The sequence below is a fragment of the Eubalaena glacialis genome, chromosome 14 (assembly GCF_028564815.1).
Source record: "Eubalaena glacialis isolate mEubGla1 chromosome 14, mEubGla1.1.hap2.+ XY, whole genome shotgun sequence".
In the NCBI taxonomy this organism is placed as follows: Eukaryota; Metazoa; Chordata; class Mammalia; order Artiodactyla; family Balaenidae; genus Eubalaena; species Eubalaena glacialis.
The window spans coordinates 19,101,678-19,118,633 of NC_083729.1; the positions used below are offsets into that span (position 1 = coordinate 19,101,678).

Sequence of the window (16,956 nt, forward strand, 5' to 3'; positions counted from 1 at the left end):
TCAATGTGTGGTTTGTGGATCCCTGGGGGCAGTCCTTCTAGCCCCTTTCAGGGGTCTGGAAGATAAAAACTATTTTCATAACAGTACTAAGACATTATTATTTGCCTCTTTTGCTGTACTGACATTTACACTGGTGGGTAAAATTGCTGATGTCTTAGCACAAATCACAGCAGTGGTGCCAAATAATACTAGTAGTCGTAATACTCTTCACAGCCACATGCTCACAGGAAAACAAGGCCAGTTTCACTTAAGCATGTCCTTGATCAAGCAGTAAAAATTTTACTAAATCCTAATCCTCGGATACACATCTTTTAAAAAGTCTGGGTGACTAAATGAAGTGTGCCCAAAGCATTTCTGCTGCAATACTGAAGTACAAGGGTTGTCTCACGGTAAAGCCTTAGGTGATTAAATTGTGACCTAAACTAGGTTTTTCATGAAACAGCATTTTTATTTGAAAGAATGACTAATGACAAATTATTCAGACTTGAGATTTAGCAGACATTTGCTCAAAGATGAATAAAGTAAGCCTGTCCCTTCAAGTTAAAGAGCTGACAGGATTTTTGCCAACAATATAACTCAAGCTTTCAAGGGAAAACTAAAATTTGGGAAAACTGGTATCTACCACCATGAGCTTGACCGCTTCAAAGTACTTAAGGACTTTTGTATGTTAACAAATGTGATTTACTTTGTATTGAAGTATGGTTGATTTACAATGTTGTGTTCATTTCTGTTGTACAGCAAAGTGATTCAGTTATACATATATACATTCTTTTTTTTTTAACATTCTTTTCCATTATGGTTTATCATAGGATTTTTTAAAAATTAATTAATTAATTAATTTAAAAAATTTATTTGGCTGCATTGGGTCTTCCTTGCTGTGCACAGGCTTTCTCTAGTGGCGGCGAGCGGGGCTACTCTTTGTCTAGGCGTGCGGGCTTCAGTAGTTGTGGCTCTCGGGCTCCAGAGCACAGGCTCAGTAGCTGTGGCACACGGGCTTAGTTGCTCCGCGGCATGTGGGATCTTCCCAGACCAGAGCTCGAACCCGTGTCCCCTGCATTGGCAGGTGGATTCTTAACCACTGTGCCACCAGGGAAGTCCCTATCATAGGATACTGAATATAGTTCCCTGTGCTGTACAGTAGGACCTTGCTGTTTATCCATTTCATATATAATAGCTTACATCTGCTAACCCCAGCCTCCCACTCCATCCCTCCCACAACCCCCTCCCCTTTGGCAACCACAAGTCTGTTCTCTATGTCCGTGAGTCTGTTTCTGTTTCATAGATAGGTTCATTTGTGTTATATTTTAGAGTCCACATATAAGTGACACCATATGGTATTTATCTTTCCCTTTCTGACTTACTTCACTTAGTATGATAATCTCTACTTGCATCCATGTTGCTGCAAATGGCATTATTCTGTTCCTTTTTATGACTGAGTAGTATTCCATTCCATACATACATACATACATATATATACATACACACACATATATATATATATGTATATATGTCACATCTTTTTTTATCCATTCATCTGTTGATGGACATTTAGGTTGTTGCCATGTCTTACCTATTGTGAACAGTGCTGCTATGAACACAAGGGTGCATGTATCTTTTTTCTTTTAATTTTTATTGGAGTATAGTTGATTTACAATGTTGTGTTAGTTTCTCCTGTATAGCAAAGTGAATCAGTTATACATATACATACAACCATTCTTTTTTACATTCTTTTCCCATATAGGTCATTACAGAGTATTGAGTAGAGTCCCCTGTTCCCAGTAGGTCCTTATTAGTTATCTATTTTATATATAGTAGTGTGTATATGTCATTCCCAATCTCCCAATTTATCCCTCCCCCTGCATGTATCTTTTTGAATTATAGTTTTGTCTGGATATATGCCCAGGAGTGGGATTGCAGGATCATATGGTAATTCGATTTTCAGTTCTCTGAGGAACTTCCCCATACTGTTCTCCATAGTGGCTGAATCAATATACATTCCCACCAACAGTGCAGGAGGGTTCCATTTTCTCCACACCCTCTTCAGAAATTGTTATCTGTAGACTTTTTAATGATGGCCATTCTGACCAATGTAAGGTGGACCTCATTGTAGTTTTGATTTGCATTTCTCTAATAATTAGCAATATTGAGCATGTTTTCATGAGCGTATTGGCCATCTGTATTTCTTCTTTGGAGAAATGTCTATTTAAGTCTTCTGCCCGTTTTTTGATTGAGTTCTTTGTTTTTTGTTCTTGTTGAGTTGTATGAGCTGTTTGTATACATTGGAAATTAAGCCCTTGTCTGTTGGATCGTTTGCAAATATTTTCTGCCATTCTGTAGGTTGCCTTTTCATTTTGTTTATGGTTTCCCTTGCTGTGCAAAAGCTTGTAAGGTTGATTAGGTCCCATTTGTTTATTTTTGTTTTTATTTTTATTGCCTTGGGAGACTGACCTAAGAAAACACTGGTATGATTAACGTCAGAGAATGTTTTGCCTATGATCTCTTCAAGGAGTTTTATGGTGTCATGGCTTATGTTTCAGTCTTTAAGCCACAAATGTGATTTTTTTAATATTATATGATGAAATGTAGCAATATGGGGAATATTTGCATAATTCAGTGATTCAATATTTCCCAAATGACCAATGAATGATGTTATCATATTAAGTGTGCAAAATAGACTGGTGAATTTTAATGTTACAATAAGAAATGTTCACTGATATGGCTTCAGATTCCATGTTGCAACTAACCTACAACAATTTAGCACTTCTCAAGTTTTGTTGTAGTAATATTGAAAAAGAGTATCTGCAGATATCTGCAAATGTTATTAATATACTTCTGTTTCCTCTCATATCTGCGTGAGGTTGAATTTTCTTCATATACTTCAACCAAAAGAATATACCATTCTTTTCACTAAACTTTTTTGGGGAAGGAGAAATACATAGTTATTTTTCATTAAAAGCATGTTATTTGGGGCTTCGCTGATGGTGCAGTAGATAAGAATCTGCCTGCCAATGCAGGGGACGCGGGTTCGATCCCACATGTCTGGGAAGATCCCACATGCCTTGGAGCAACTAAGCCTGTGCGCCACAACTATTGAGCCTGCACTCGAGAGCCCATGAGCCACAACTACTGAAGCCCGTGTGCCTAGAGCCTGTGCTCTGCAACAAGAGAAGCCACCACAATGAGAAGACCACAAACCGCAAACAAAGAGTAGCCCCCACTCGCCGCAACTAGAGAAAGCCCACGTGCAGCAACGAAGACCCAACACAGCTAAAAATAATAAATAAATAAAATAAAGACAATCCTGCAGCCTGTGGAACAAAAACCACATTCACAGAAAGATAGACAAGATGAAAAGGCAGAGGGCTATATACCAGATGAAGGAACAAGATAAAACCCCAGAAAAACAACTAAATGAAGTGGAGATAGGCAACCTTCCAGAAAAAGAATTCAGAATAATGATAGTGAAGATGATCTAAGACCTCGGAAAAAGAATGGAGTCAAAGATCGAGAAGATGCAAGAAATGTTTAACAAAAACCTAGAAGAATTAAAGAACAAACAAACAGATGAACAATACAATAACTGAAAAGAAAACTACACTAGAAGGAATCAATTGCAGAATAACTGAGGCAGAAAAACGGATAAGTGACCTGGAAGACAGAATGGTGGAATTCACTGCTGTGGAACAGAATAAAGAAAAAAGAATGAAAAGAAATGAAGACAGCCTAAGAGAATTCTGGGACAACATTAAATGCAACAACATTTGCATTATACGGGTCCCAGAAGGAGAAGAGAGAGAGAAAGGACCCGAGAAAACATCTGAAGAGATTATAGTCAAAAACTTCCCTAACGTGGGAAAGGAAATAGCCACCCAAGTCGAGGAAGCACAGAGAGTCCCATACAGGATAAACCCAAGGAGAAACACGCCGAGACACACAGTAATCAAATTGGCAAAAATTAAAGACAGAGAAAAATTATTGAAAGCAGCAAGGGAAAAACGACAAACAATATACAAGGGAACTCTCATAAGGTTAACAGCTGATTTCTCAGCAGAAACTCTACAAGCTAGAAGGGAGTGGCATGATATACTTAAAGTGATGAAAGGGAAGAACCTACAACCAAGATTACTCTACCCAGCAAGGATCTCATTCAGATTCAATGGAGAAATCAAAAGCTTTACAGACAAGCAAAAGCTAAGAGAATTCAGCACCACCAAACCAGCTCTACAACAAATGATAAAGGAACTGCTCTAAGTGGGAAACACAAGAGAAGAAAAGGACCTACAAAAACAAACCCAAAACAATTAAGAAAATGGTCATAGGAACATACATATCGATAATTACCTTAAACGTGAATGGATTAAATGCTCCAACCAAAAGACACAGGCTTGCTGAATGGATACAAAAACAAGACCCATATACATGCTATCTACAAGAGGCCCACTTCAGATCTAGGGACACATACAGACTGAAAGTGACAGGATGGAAAAAGATATTTCATGCAAATGGAAATCAAAAGAAAGCTGGAGTAGCAATACTCATATCAGATAAAATACACTTTAAAATAAAGAATGTTATAAGAGACAAGGAAGGACACTACATAATGATCAAGGGATCAATCCAAGAAGAAGATATAACAATTATAAATATATATGCACCCAACATAGGAGCACCTCAATACATAAGGCAACTGCTAACAGCTATAAAAGAGGAAATCGACAGTAACACAGTAATAGTGGGGGACTTCAACACCTCACTCACACCAATGGACAGATCATCCGAACAGAAAATTAATAAGGGAACACAAGCTTTAAATGACACAATAGACCAGACAGATTTAATTGATATTTATAGGACATTCCATCCAAAAACAGCAGATTACACTTTCTTCTCAAGTGCGCACGGAACATTCTCCAGGATAGATCACATCTTGGGTCACAAATCAAGCCTCAGTAAATTTAAGAAAATTGAAATCATATCAAGCATCTTTGCTCACCACAACGCTATGAGATTAGAAATCAATTAAAGGGAAAAAAACGTAAAATACACAAACACATGGAGGCTAAACAATACGTTACTAAATAACCAAGAGATCACTGAAGAAATCAAAGAGGAAATCAAAAAATATCTAGAGACAAATGACAATGAAAACACGACGATCCAAAACCTATGGGATGCAGCAAAAGCAGTTCTAAGAGGGAAGTTTATAGCTATACAAGCCTACCTCAAGAAACAAGAAAAATCTCAAATAAACAATCTAATGTTACACCTAAAGGAACTAGAGAAAGAAGAACAAACAAAACCCAAAGTTAGTAGAAGGAAAGAAATAATAAAGATCACAGCAGAAATAAATGAAATAGAAACAAAGAAAACAATAGCAAAGATCAATAAAACTAAAAGCTGGTTCTTTGAGAAGATAAACAAAATTGATAAACCATTAGCCAGACTCATCAAGAAAAAGAGGGAAAGGAGTCAAATCAATAAAATTAGAAATGAAAACGGAGAAGTTACAACAGACACAGCAGAAATACAAATTATGCCAATAAAATGGACAATGTGGAAGAAATGGACAAATTCTTAGAAAGGTATAACCCTCCAAGACTGAACCAGGAAGAAATAGAAAATATGAACAGACCAAACACAAGTAATGAAATTGAAACTGTGATTAAAAATCTTCCAACAAACAAAAGTCCAGGACCAGATGGCTTCACAGGTGAACTCTATCAAACAGTTAGAGAAGAGCTAACACCCATCCTTCTCAAACTTTTCCAAAAAATTGCGGAGGAAGGAACACTCCCAAACTCATTCTATGAGGCCACCATCACCTTGATACCAAAACCAGACAAAGATACTACAAAAAAAGAAAATTACAGACCAATATCACTCATGAATATAGATGCAAAAATCCTCAACAAAATACTAGTAAACAGAATCCAACAACACATTAAAAGGATCATACACCATGATCAAGTGGGATTTATCCCAGGGATGCAAGGATTCTTCAATATACACAAATCAATCAATGTGTGATACACCATATTAACAAATTGAAGAATAAAAACCATATGATCATCTCAATAGATGCAGAAGAAGCTTTTGACAAAATTCAACACCGATTTATGATAAAAACTCTCCAGAAAGTGGGCATAGGGGGAACCTACCTCAACATAATAAAGGCCATATACGACAAACCCACAGCAAACATCATTCTCAATGGTGAAAAACTGAAAGCATTTCCTCTAAGATCAGGAACAAGACAAGGATGTCCACTCTCACCACTATTATTCAACATAGTTTTGGAAGTCCTAGCCATGGCAATCAGAGAAGAAAAAGAAATAAAAGGAATAGAAATTGAAAAGAAGAAGTAAAACTGTCACTGTTTGCAGATGACATGATACTATACATAGAGAATCCTAAAGATGCCACCAGAAAACTACTAGAGCTAATCAATGAATCTGGTAAAGTTGCAGGATACAAAATTAATGCACAGAAATCTCTTGCATTCCTATATACTAATGATGAAAAATCTGGAAGAGAAATTAATGAAACACTCCCATTTACCACTGTAACAAAAAGAATAAAATACCTAGGAATAAACCTACCTAGGGAGACAAAAGACCTGTATGCAGAAAACTATAAGACACTGATGAAAGAAATTAAAGATGATACAAAGAGATGGAGAGATAGACCATGTTCTTGGATTGGAAGAATCAATATTGTGAAAATGACTGTACTACCCAAAGCAATCTACAGATTCAATGCAATCCCTATCAAATTACCAATGGCATATTTTACAGAACTAGAAAAAAAAATGTTAAAATTTGTATGGAGACACAAAGACCCTGAATAGCCAAAGCAGTCTTGAGGGAAAAAAGCAGAGCTGGAGGAATCAGACTCCCTGACTTCAGACTATACTACAAAGCTACAGTAATCAAGACTATACGGTACTGGCACAAAAACAGAAATATACATCAATGGAGCAGGATAGAAAGCCCAGAGATAAACCCACGCACCTATCGTCAACTAATCTATGACAAAGGAGGCAAGGATATACAGTGGAGAAAAGACAGTCTCTTCAATAAGCGGTACTGGGAAAACTGGACAGCTCCATGTAAAAGAATGAAATTAGAACACTCCCTAACATCATACACAAAAATAAACTCAAAATGGATTAGAGACCTAAATGTAAGACTGGACACTATAAAACTCTTAGAGGAAAACATAGGAAGAACACTCTTTGACATAAATCACAGCAAGATCTTTTTTGATCCACCTCCTAGAGTAATGGAAATAAAAACAAAAATAAACAAATGGGACCTAATGAAACTTCAAAGCTTTTGCACAACAAAGGAAACCATAAACAAGACGAAAAGACAACCCTCAGAATGGGAGAAAATATTTGCAAACGAACCAACGGACAAAGGATTAATCTCCAAAATATATAAACAGCTCATGCAGCTCAATATCAAAAAAGCAAACAACCCAATCCAAAAATAGGCAGAAGACCTAAATAGACATTTTTCCAAAGAAGACATACAGATGGCCAAGAAGCACATGAAAAGCTGCTCTACCTCACTAATTATTAGAGAAATGCAAATCAAAACTACAATGAGGTATCACCTCACACCAGTTAGAATGGGCATCATCAGAAAATCTACAAACCACAAATGCTGGAGAGGGTGTGGAAAAAGGGAACCCTCTTGCACTGTTGGTGGGAATGTAAACTGACACAGCCACTATGGAGAACAGTACGGAGGTTCCTTAAAAAACTAAAAATACGGCTTCCCTGGTGGCGCAGTGGTTGAGAATCTGCCTGCCAATGCAGGGGACACAGGTTCCAGCCCTGGTCTGGGAAGATCCCACATGCCGCGGATGTGGGATCCCAAGTAAGCCCGTGTGCCACAACTACTGAGCCTGCGCGTCTGGAGCCTGTGATCCGCAACAAGAGAGGCCGCGATAGTGAGAGGCCCGCGCACCGCGATGAAGAGTGGCCCCCGCTCGCCGCAACTAGAGAAAGCCCTCGCACAGAAATGAAGACCCAACACAGCCAAAAATAAATAAATAAATTAAAAAAATAAAAAACAAAAAACTAAAAATAGAATTACCATATGACTCAGCAATCCCACTACTGGGCATATACCCTGAGAAAACCATAATTCAAAAAGACACATGCACCCCAATGTTCACTGCAGCACTATTTACAATAGCCAGGTCATGGAAGCAACCTAAATGCCCATCAACAGACTAATGGATAAAGAAGATGTGGTACATATATACAATGGAATATTACTCAACCATAAAAAGGAACGAAATTGAGTTATTTGTTGAGATGTAGATGGATCTAGAGACTGTCATACAGAGTGAAGTAAGTCAGAAAGAGAAAAACAAATATTGTATATTAATGCATATATGTGGAACCTAGAAAAATGGTACAGATGAACCAGTGTGCAGGGCAGAAATAGAGACACAGATGTAGAGAACAAATGTATGGACAACAAGGGGGGAAAGTGGTGGTGGTGGTGTGATGAATTGGGAGATTGGGATTGACATATATAAACTAATATGTATAAAATGGATAACTAATAAGAACCTGCTGTATAAAAAAATAAATAAAATAAAATTTAAAAAAAAATAAATTAAAAAAAAAAAAAGATCAGCAGCCAAGGAGGAAAGAAAAGGATTCTAAAAGACTGTCAATTTATTAGATTAAATTAAGGTGTTCAAGTTAGTAAGCAAGGGGCTTGGGAGGCTCTAGGATTTTTGTTTTGTGATGTTTTAAAGTTTTTAATATCTTCAGAGCTGAGTTACGTATTTGGTCAATCAATGACAAACCTATAGAACATCTATGATTTCAAGTTCTTAAAATGAAAAAGACTCAAGCCCAAGGAATATTACATAAGGGAATATTTTGGCTAAGACAATCAGGACTTGAGTAATATCTTCCTCTGTTTCTCAAGAATAACAAAATCTACCTTCTGCTTTTGGATGTAGTGTTTTAATTGTAGTCTACATCGTTAATATAAGGATGTTAGAAGGGGAAAAATGGTCTTTTTTTTGGGGGGGTAGTAATTTTGCTGGAGTGAACTGAATAAATGGCAATAACTCTTTAGGGAATTTTTAAGAAAAAGGAAATTATCATGATCAAATTCTGAACTAAGAAAGCAATGTAAGTTACTTTATTCTAAATTAGCACTTTACAATAAGGTAAGCACAAAAGCAAGGATTTTATATTGTTTTCCTAGCTGCAGAAGATTCTATTCAATTCCATGAAATACTAAGGAACAAAGGACTAGTATCACAGAGTGCCTACTATGTGGTAGGCACTGCGTAGTAACTTACACTGCATGTAATCCTCAATGAGGTACTAGTATCCTCATTTTTCAAATGAGAAACTGTGGTTCAGAGAAGTGAAGCAACTTGTCTGAGATAAAATCCAGATTTGTTTTAATCCAAGGCATGCAATCATCCCACCTCCCCACTGTGACCCCAGGGAGTTAGCTAGTGTCTGATGATGGATATGACACTCAAAAACATATAACCAAATTAATGCTATAAATGCCTTTAGAGATACATATCTTGGTACTTAAAGGAGAGAAAGAGAGAGCGATCTCACAGAGCTGGAAATGGCAAGTTCAGGCTTAGCCTTCTCAGTAGAGAACAGTCTGGAATTCCTTGGCACAGCAGAGTAGCAACCACCCAACCAGAACCCTTCAGCGCTGCCTCAGAGTCCTCAGAGACCAGTAGAGACACATCCCATCAGGACACGGGAGCTAGTTGAGTGTCCCTGAGAAAAGGCTAGGCCTAGCACAGTTCCGGCTTTGGCTACGCATACCTGCTTGCTCTGGCTCTTGCCTGGCTCGCCGGCGGCACCCATCTTATTCACTTGCTACCTTTTTCACTAATGCTGCCACTCGGGGTTTTTCTCGGTTCCTCCAAGCTCTCTCTCCCTCTCCTCCCACCTTAGGGCTATTGCACATGTGTCTACCTGAAACGTATTCCAGTCTATCAGGATTTTTAGATGGAATCATCAGAAACCGACTCTGGCTGATTTAAGCCTAAGAGAAATGGAGTGTATTGGGTGGCTCACAGAATTTCCAGGAAGGCAATACGAGGTTTGGAGATTAGGAAGAGACAAAGCAAAGCTGGACAAACAGAACTTCAGGCAAAATCACACCCAGAACCAGCCTGAAGAGGGCTCTGTTGCCTTTGCCTCTGAATGCAACGCTCCCTTAGACAAGGATATCCTGGAATCACTGCTCCAGAAACTGAATATTGCTACCACACTCATTGCCACCAAAAGAAAATTCTCAGCTCTGCTTTTTGTTATCACTAGTTCCTGATTCACTGCCTTGGACAGATGACTCTGACCAAGCCTGGGTCATGTTCCCAAACTCTAACTGCAAGGAAGGCTAGGAAAGTGAGTAGGTGGGCTTTGGAGAAGCCTGCCCCTTACCAAGACTCACACCGTGGGAAGGAATACAGAGAAGGAATTCAGATGCTAAATAGCCAAAAAGTTCCACCCCTCATTTCTTCCCCTGCTTGCCTTTTCAAGACTGGCCTCTTTACAGTTCAGGTCTTTGTTGAACCAGCTCCTCAGAGGCCTTCCCTTGACCACCTCATCTTAAAAGATCTTCAGTCTGTTGTTACCTGCACCATGTTTGTTCCTTCACTGTACTTATCACAGTCGATCATCATTTATTTGGACTGTACCTTTCATGAGTACCTTGACTGCTTTGTTCACCTGTTTCCTAGTGCCCCCGACCAAGCCTTACACAGATGCTCTCAGTGAACAGCTGTTGAATGAACGAGTAAGTGCATGAATACTTAAGAAGGCAGAGACTCTCTCTGCTTAATTTTCTCTAGATTCAATGTAGCTTTACGTTAAATGAGTTTCCACACATTACACTGGGAATTAATCGAATTACTTTATAGGCGCAGTCACAGTCTTATTAATCAGTACAATACCATGTTCCATTTTGTATTTCCATTATTATTATTTTTTACTTGAGTGGTAATGCTTATCTTATTGGCATGAGATCATGCTATGGATTTTCACTAGGCAGTTTCTGCTCATAATTGGCCACTTTTCTTACCTGAACACTTAGAGATTTAAAAATACGTTTGAAAAGGTATATCTTGCTCTCTGTAACAAATCAGGTATAATCTTGTGTGCTATTATACGCCAAGTGTTTTCTTATAGAGAACTTCATAATCGAGATCCAGACGTGGCATTAATGACTAATGACTTCCCGGCTATGTCAGGATCTGAGATCATTAAACCTTTCCGGGAATGTCTTCCCCACCACTACACTGTTAAGTCCCTTAATGGTGCCTTAATTGGGGCTTTTATTGACTGCAGCAGCTCAGTAATTATGTTTGTAATTCATCATTAGCTTTACAGTAATGAGTGTAGCCACTCAGTCACCACTTCCAGCAAGCTGGCTCCTGGCTCCGTGCCTCTGGACTTTGAACATGACTCTGGTCTAGAATCTGAGACCCTGACGTCTAGAGTCTTATAGATCTTTGCATTTTACAGAATGTTCAACAGAGGCTTGGACACATATTAATTATTACTCCGTTGAATGCTGGCTACATGAGGTTAGTGGTTATTTTAAAGTCTCTTTTAAATGTGTCTGTGTTCTATCTCCACACGTTAATACAGTGCTTGTAAACACTGCCTATAGAACTGCATCTGGCTCCTTGTCCCACCACCCTGGGAAGTCTAGAGTTTATGCTAAAAGGGCTTATCCCTTCTAAGGGTCCTTATCCCACTGGCAAAATTGTGTACAATATTTTGTGTGTAGATGAATTTACTCAAGGAGAGGTTGTAATTTTCACCAGCCTCTCTGAGTTAGAAAAATTTAAGAACTACTGCTCCAGAGGCTTCTAAATCTCAAATTGTCTGTCGGAAGTAGAGGTGGAGAAAAATTCTACCTACATGCACACTTCCTCTCTCCCTGTATTCCTAAAAGAGGAGAAGTAGTGGTAACAGTAATGATAATAATAGTAATAATAAATGTTCACTGGACACTTACAAAAAAAAAATAATAAAAAATAAAGTGGGATAGGTTCTTAAAATGAGGAAAAAAAATATATTTATACATACGTGCTTATGACTTTTATGTGCAAGAGAATATAAATTTAAAAAAATAAAAATAAAATAAAAATTTTTAAAAAGCAAGTTATTTATGTCATCATATAATGGGTTTAATTTTGTTATTTCAAAATGAATTAATAAATATTTTTAAAATTTCTGTTTTAATTTCTAATATGGAAAGTATTGCTAGATATAATCCATATATTTTCAGAAACTTTGGAGTCCCTAATAATTTTTAAGAATGTAAAAAGTTCCTGAAACCAAAAAGTCTGAGAACTGCTGCACTATATCATACTAGTGGTGGGATGAAAAGCAGCAGGAACTCAGAGTGTGGGCTGGGTCACATTAATGTCAGAGCCTTAAAGATTTACAGACTTCTTCAAGGCAGTCCCTTGTAAGCCTCCCTGAATCCAGACCATTCCCTAACTTCAGTTGTCATGAGGCCCAGCCCTATCTATGGCTCTTGTCCTTGGAATTTCATAGAAATAGTTTTGCCCTTATCTCTCTAACAGGATCCCTATAATAAACTACATTTTACTGGAGCTACCTTAAGTGGTTTCCTTGTATACAAAGCAGCCTGACCAAAACCATATACATGCATCTGTTTTAAATATGAACCCTGATCAACAGGAATGGAACGCTTCTGTTTCTATATCAAAATAACTCTACCTCGTGATCTTTTGGTTTGACGTAATTTGATGGAAAAATTCCAGTTCTATCTCCGATACTTCCTGTCCACCATTCTCCATCTTTCTGGGTCACCAATATTTCTTCACCTTCAGTGAAAGTCAAATCTCCAGGTTCTACACTTGAATACGGATAAAGTGCAATATACTCTGTAGGAAACAAAGCAAAAAGAAACTAGTTTTGGTTGCAAGGTTACAGAAGTAAAAAAAAAAAAAACGTTGATCTCCAAGATCTTGAGTAATTTTGCTGTAAAAGACCTTGTGATTTAAGGAAACCTAATGTAAAGAGATGTTAAGGTAGAAAATGGAATGAAGTAATTATTTAATAATTTCTTAGAAAAAGATTACGTCTTTGACTGAACATAAAACTTTACCACAGGGTTTCTTTTTTCCCCAACTGTATCGTCATCACCATGATCATCATCATCATGTCACAGAGAATAACCCCAAAACTACAAATAGATATCAGTATCTTTACAGAGAGTCAAGACATGAAAAGTTTTTTTTAACCTTACATAAAGTATAGTTTAATCTGCTAAGTTCTTTTCTCTTTAATTCTTTTACATACAGTTATGGAAAAGCCCACTATTCAGCTGACATCAGTACGAGAGGCCAATTTCCATCACAATGGCCCAGCTCCTAGCACAGTGCTTGGCATAGAATAGACGCTCAATAAATATTTGTTCATGAATAACCTTAAGGGAAATGTCTAAGTTTTTATACTGGCTTTGTTTTTTTGTTCAGATGATTACTAGTACTTAGAAGAAACAGTCAATGACAGGTTTTAGAAATCTCTTTTTCTTTCTTCTAGTACTATTTGTATTTGTTGACATGAAATTTGCTCTGTAGATCATAAACTGGAGATGGCCAGAACCAGTATCCAGAAACTATTTACCATCGACATTCCCATATTATTCAATTTAGCTGACTTAACAAAACGAAAAATGATTACAAGGTTAAGGTATGTTGCAACAAGCAAGGTCCTTTCCAAAATGCTCCTCACCACTTTCCTAGGATCATTCCACTGCAGTTATTCCACAGTAAACGTCTGGTTCCAGCCTTGCTGGTGACTCGAGTTCCCTAACCTTTCACAGCTGAGCCTTGGCTCATACCTTTCCCTCTGTCCACCTATCTTTCTCTTCGTCACTAAGCAAGAACCTACTCATTGTTTAAGACGATTCAACATGGCCACCTCTGTGGATTCATAGGTCCTACTCAAAATTATGTTTTTGTTCATTCATTATAGAATTTATTACAATTATATGCCTAGCCTTCCCATTTTTCTGTGAGCACTTGGGAAATTGTATTTTATTCATCCGTGTATATTTCAGGCTCTAGCATACAATCTCTAACGCAGTAGATACTGAATAAACTGTTTAATTTACCAATAAACTGATTTTCTTGAGCAATATAAACAAAATGTACTTAAACTGTTCAACTAATTTTACAATGAATATATAATTCATTTATAAACCTATACAACTATTAAATACAAATATTGTCTGAAATAAGGGTAGACATTTTTCAGCACATTATCAAAATTAAGATACTCAAACAACCCAAAGGGTAATAAAAAATTTCTTTGTAATATTTATGATTAAAGTGTATCTTGATTTCAAATCCTACTTAATGATTTATATGGTACACTGTAATTAAAATGCAATTCAGGGAATTCCCTGGCGGTCCAGTGGTTAGGACTCTGCACTCTCACTGCTGAGGGCCCGGGTTCAATCCCTGGTCAGGGAACTAAAAATCCCACAAGCCGTGCAGTATGGCCAAAAAACAAAACAAACAAACAAGTGCAATTCATAAACAACTAAATGTACTGAAATTTCCTTATATTCTAAACATCTATAATCTAGATATATAATAAAAGGAAAACAAAAAACTTCATGCTGTCTCACTGCAACACTTATCTATGATCTTATTTATTGAGGCAGTCTATGCTGAATTTTTATAGTACTGTTTTTCTAAAAGCGTCACGTATTTTCAGCTATATATTTTCTATATCCTCAATATTCATGTGAAATAGAGCGGGAGCAGGTTTTCCTAACCTCACTTTAACACTGAAGACACAGAAGCAAGGAGAGTAACAACTGTGGGAAGTCAGATAATTAGTCAGTAGCTAATTTGACTTCCATCTAATTTATAAATCACCAAAAGCTCACCTTCTCCCACTGTACAGGCTGCAGAGGTAGGTTTCTTGTTTACAGCTGCATACAAAGCTTCTGGTCTGCCAAATATACACACAAACAGATTAAAAAAAAAATAATAAAATAACAAAAAAAGACATCAACAAGTAAATAAACAAGAAAGGTGATTTGACGAAAACAGGAGGTTTTAGCAGTGCATTCTTTTAAGGGCTAAAATTAATTGAAATATGGTCTCAGTATACAGGCTAGAAATACCCTCATACGCAAAATCCTAGTGGATTAAGAACTGCCTACTTACAAACTACTAAATTTTTTAAATATATTGAAGTAATTTCAATATGATTTATAAATAGTTTTTCAAATGTGAGATATTTTGCCTTTCTAAAGTAACTTAAAAGACATGAGACATTGGTAAATGGGCAGTTATTTGGGAAAGCACACATGGGACTTGGCTTGGTTTAGAGAAAAATAAGGGCAATATATAAATTTTACTACTTGTTTAGAGCACAGTACATTTAAAAATATGTAAAAATAACAGAACTTTATTTTTACATTTTGGAACATACATAGCTTTTATTTCCAACTTAACCCAGGAAACTGTTTTCAAAAATCTGGAAAACTGTGGCATTTAAGAACTAGACATCTGTAGAATACACCAGGGCTCCCCAGGACCTGTGAGTAAATTGTATAGTGAAGCAGTTTACAGGTTAACAGAGTGGGCCCTTACTACAACTCATGGGCACAATGAATGGACTGCCTTGCTGAATTCTCCATTACCGCAGAATTTCGAGTTGCATGCCTTATCTGTTAGAAAAGATCAGTAATTGAATGAAAAGTTAGAAGAAATGTCCATTAAGGCATTTAAACTTAATCCCTTTGTGTTTAAGTTTTCCTTCTCTGTAAAATGTCATGGAGTTTAAAAGATAATTACTATAAAGGGTCTAGCACAGTGCCAGCATACACATCAGCTATGTATTATTGTTGTTCCTGTTATTACACACTCTAAATCTAAAATTCTATGTCAGTCTGAAAAGTAAATTTCTGCATTTGAACTGAAAATTGATGTATAGAACCTTAGCACTGAAAGGATTTTTAAAGATTTTTTAGTTTATTATTTTCACTCAATCAATTAAAAAACTAGAGACCGAGTAGGTTACCCCATACAGTCTGGTAAAAATAGCAGAATCAGAACTCAAGGCTCTTGATTTCCAAAGACCCTGTTCCTTTTCAATAAATCATTTTGCTTTTCTATTTAGATCAACTTCCATATAAAACACAAGTGATAATTACCCACAGCTATATTAGAGTACTTATTTGTTTGTATTAAAGATGTCTGATGACCTGACTCCCCTACAGACTGGGAAACAAAGGCCAGAGATCTTATCTGGTTTTGTTTTTTGTTCACGCAAAAGTTCATTCATTTGATTGTCCTTTCATTTGCTTCTCTCCTCATTTACTAAGCGAATATGATTGAGCAGCTACTATGCATTAAGATCACACTAGGTATGGAAAAACTGAAAAATGAACAAAAAAGACATGAATCCCACCCTCCTGGAGCTTATGACCTAATAAGGGATACAGGTAAGAAAGTAAATAACTACAACACAGTGTGTCATGAGCCGTAAGAAACGTGATGTTCAGGGAACTCTGGAGGCCCAGAGATGGGAACGCCTCACTCTGGCAAAGGCGAGGCCCTCAGTATTGATTTGTCTAAATATTGACAATTTACAGTAAATAATAAGGGAGAAACCTCCAAAGGAAATGAAAAATAACTTCTCTAACTGACCTGATGTTAGTACAAAGAAAGCAACAGATCTAAAATTTTAAGCACTTTGAAAACTTTAGGAATCTGAAATAACTAGAATAAAAGATATTCTAAAATTGGTACAAATCATCTGAGGTATGATTTTTTTCCCTCTAGGAATCACCCTTCTGATATCAAACTCAAGTGTAAACTTTTAATTTTCCTGCACAGTCAACTGTACTGTGGCTGACTCATCAGTGAAAATACCAACATCCACGC

The 16,956-nt window shown here is 37.0% G+C and overlaps 1 protein-coding gene across 6 annotated transcripts in view; it reads right to left on the reverse strand.

Annotated features, from left to right (window-relative positions):
• The window catches only part of ITSN2 (intersectin 2), a 166,079-nt gene that overhangs the window by 47,086 nt on the left and 102,037 nt on the right, over positions 1 to 16,956 (reverse strand). For all 6 annotated transcript variants that reach the window (XM_061168747.1, XM_061168748.1, XM_061168744.1 and 3 more), the window contains exons 23-24: positions 14,949 to 15,013; positions 12,764 to 12,930 (exon numbers count right to left, since the gene is read on the reverse strand). In XM_061168747.1, coding sequence (XP_061024730.1) covers positions 12,764 to 12,930; positions 14,949 to 15,013 — 232 coding nt within the window. The remainder of the gene's footprint in view (positions 1 to 12,763; positions 12,931 to 14,948; positions 15,014 to 16,956) is intronic.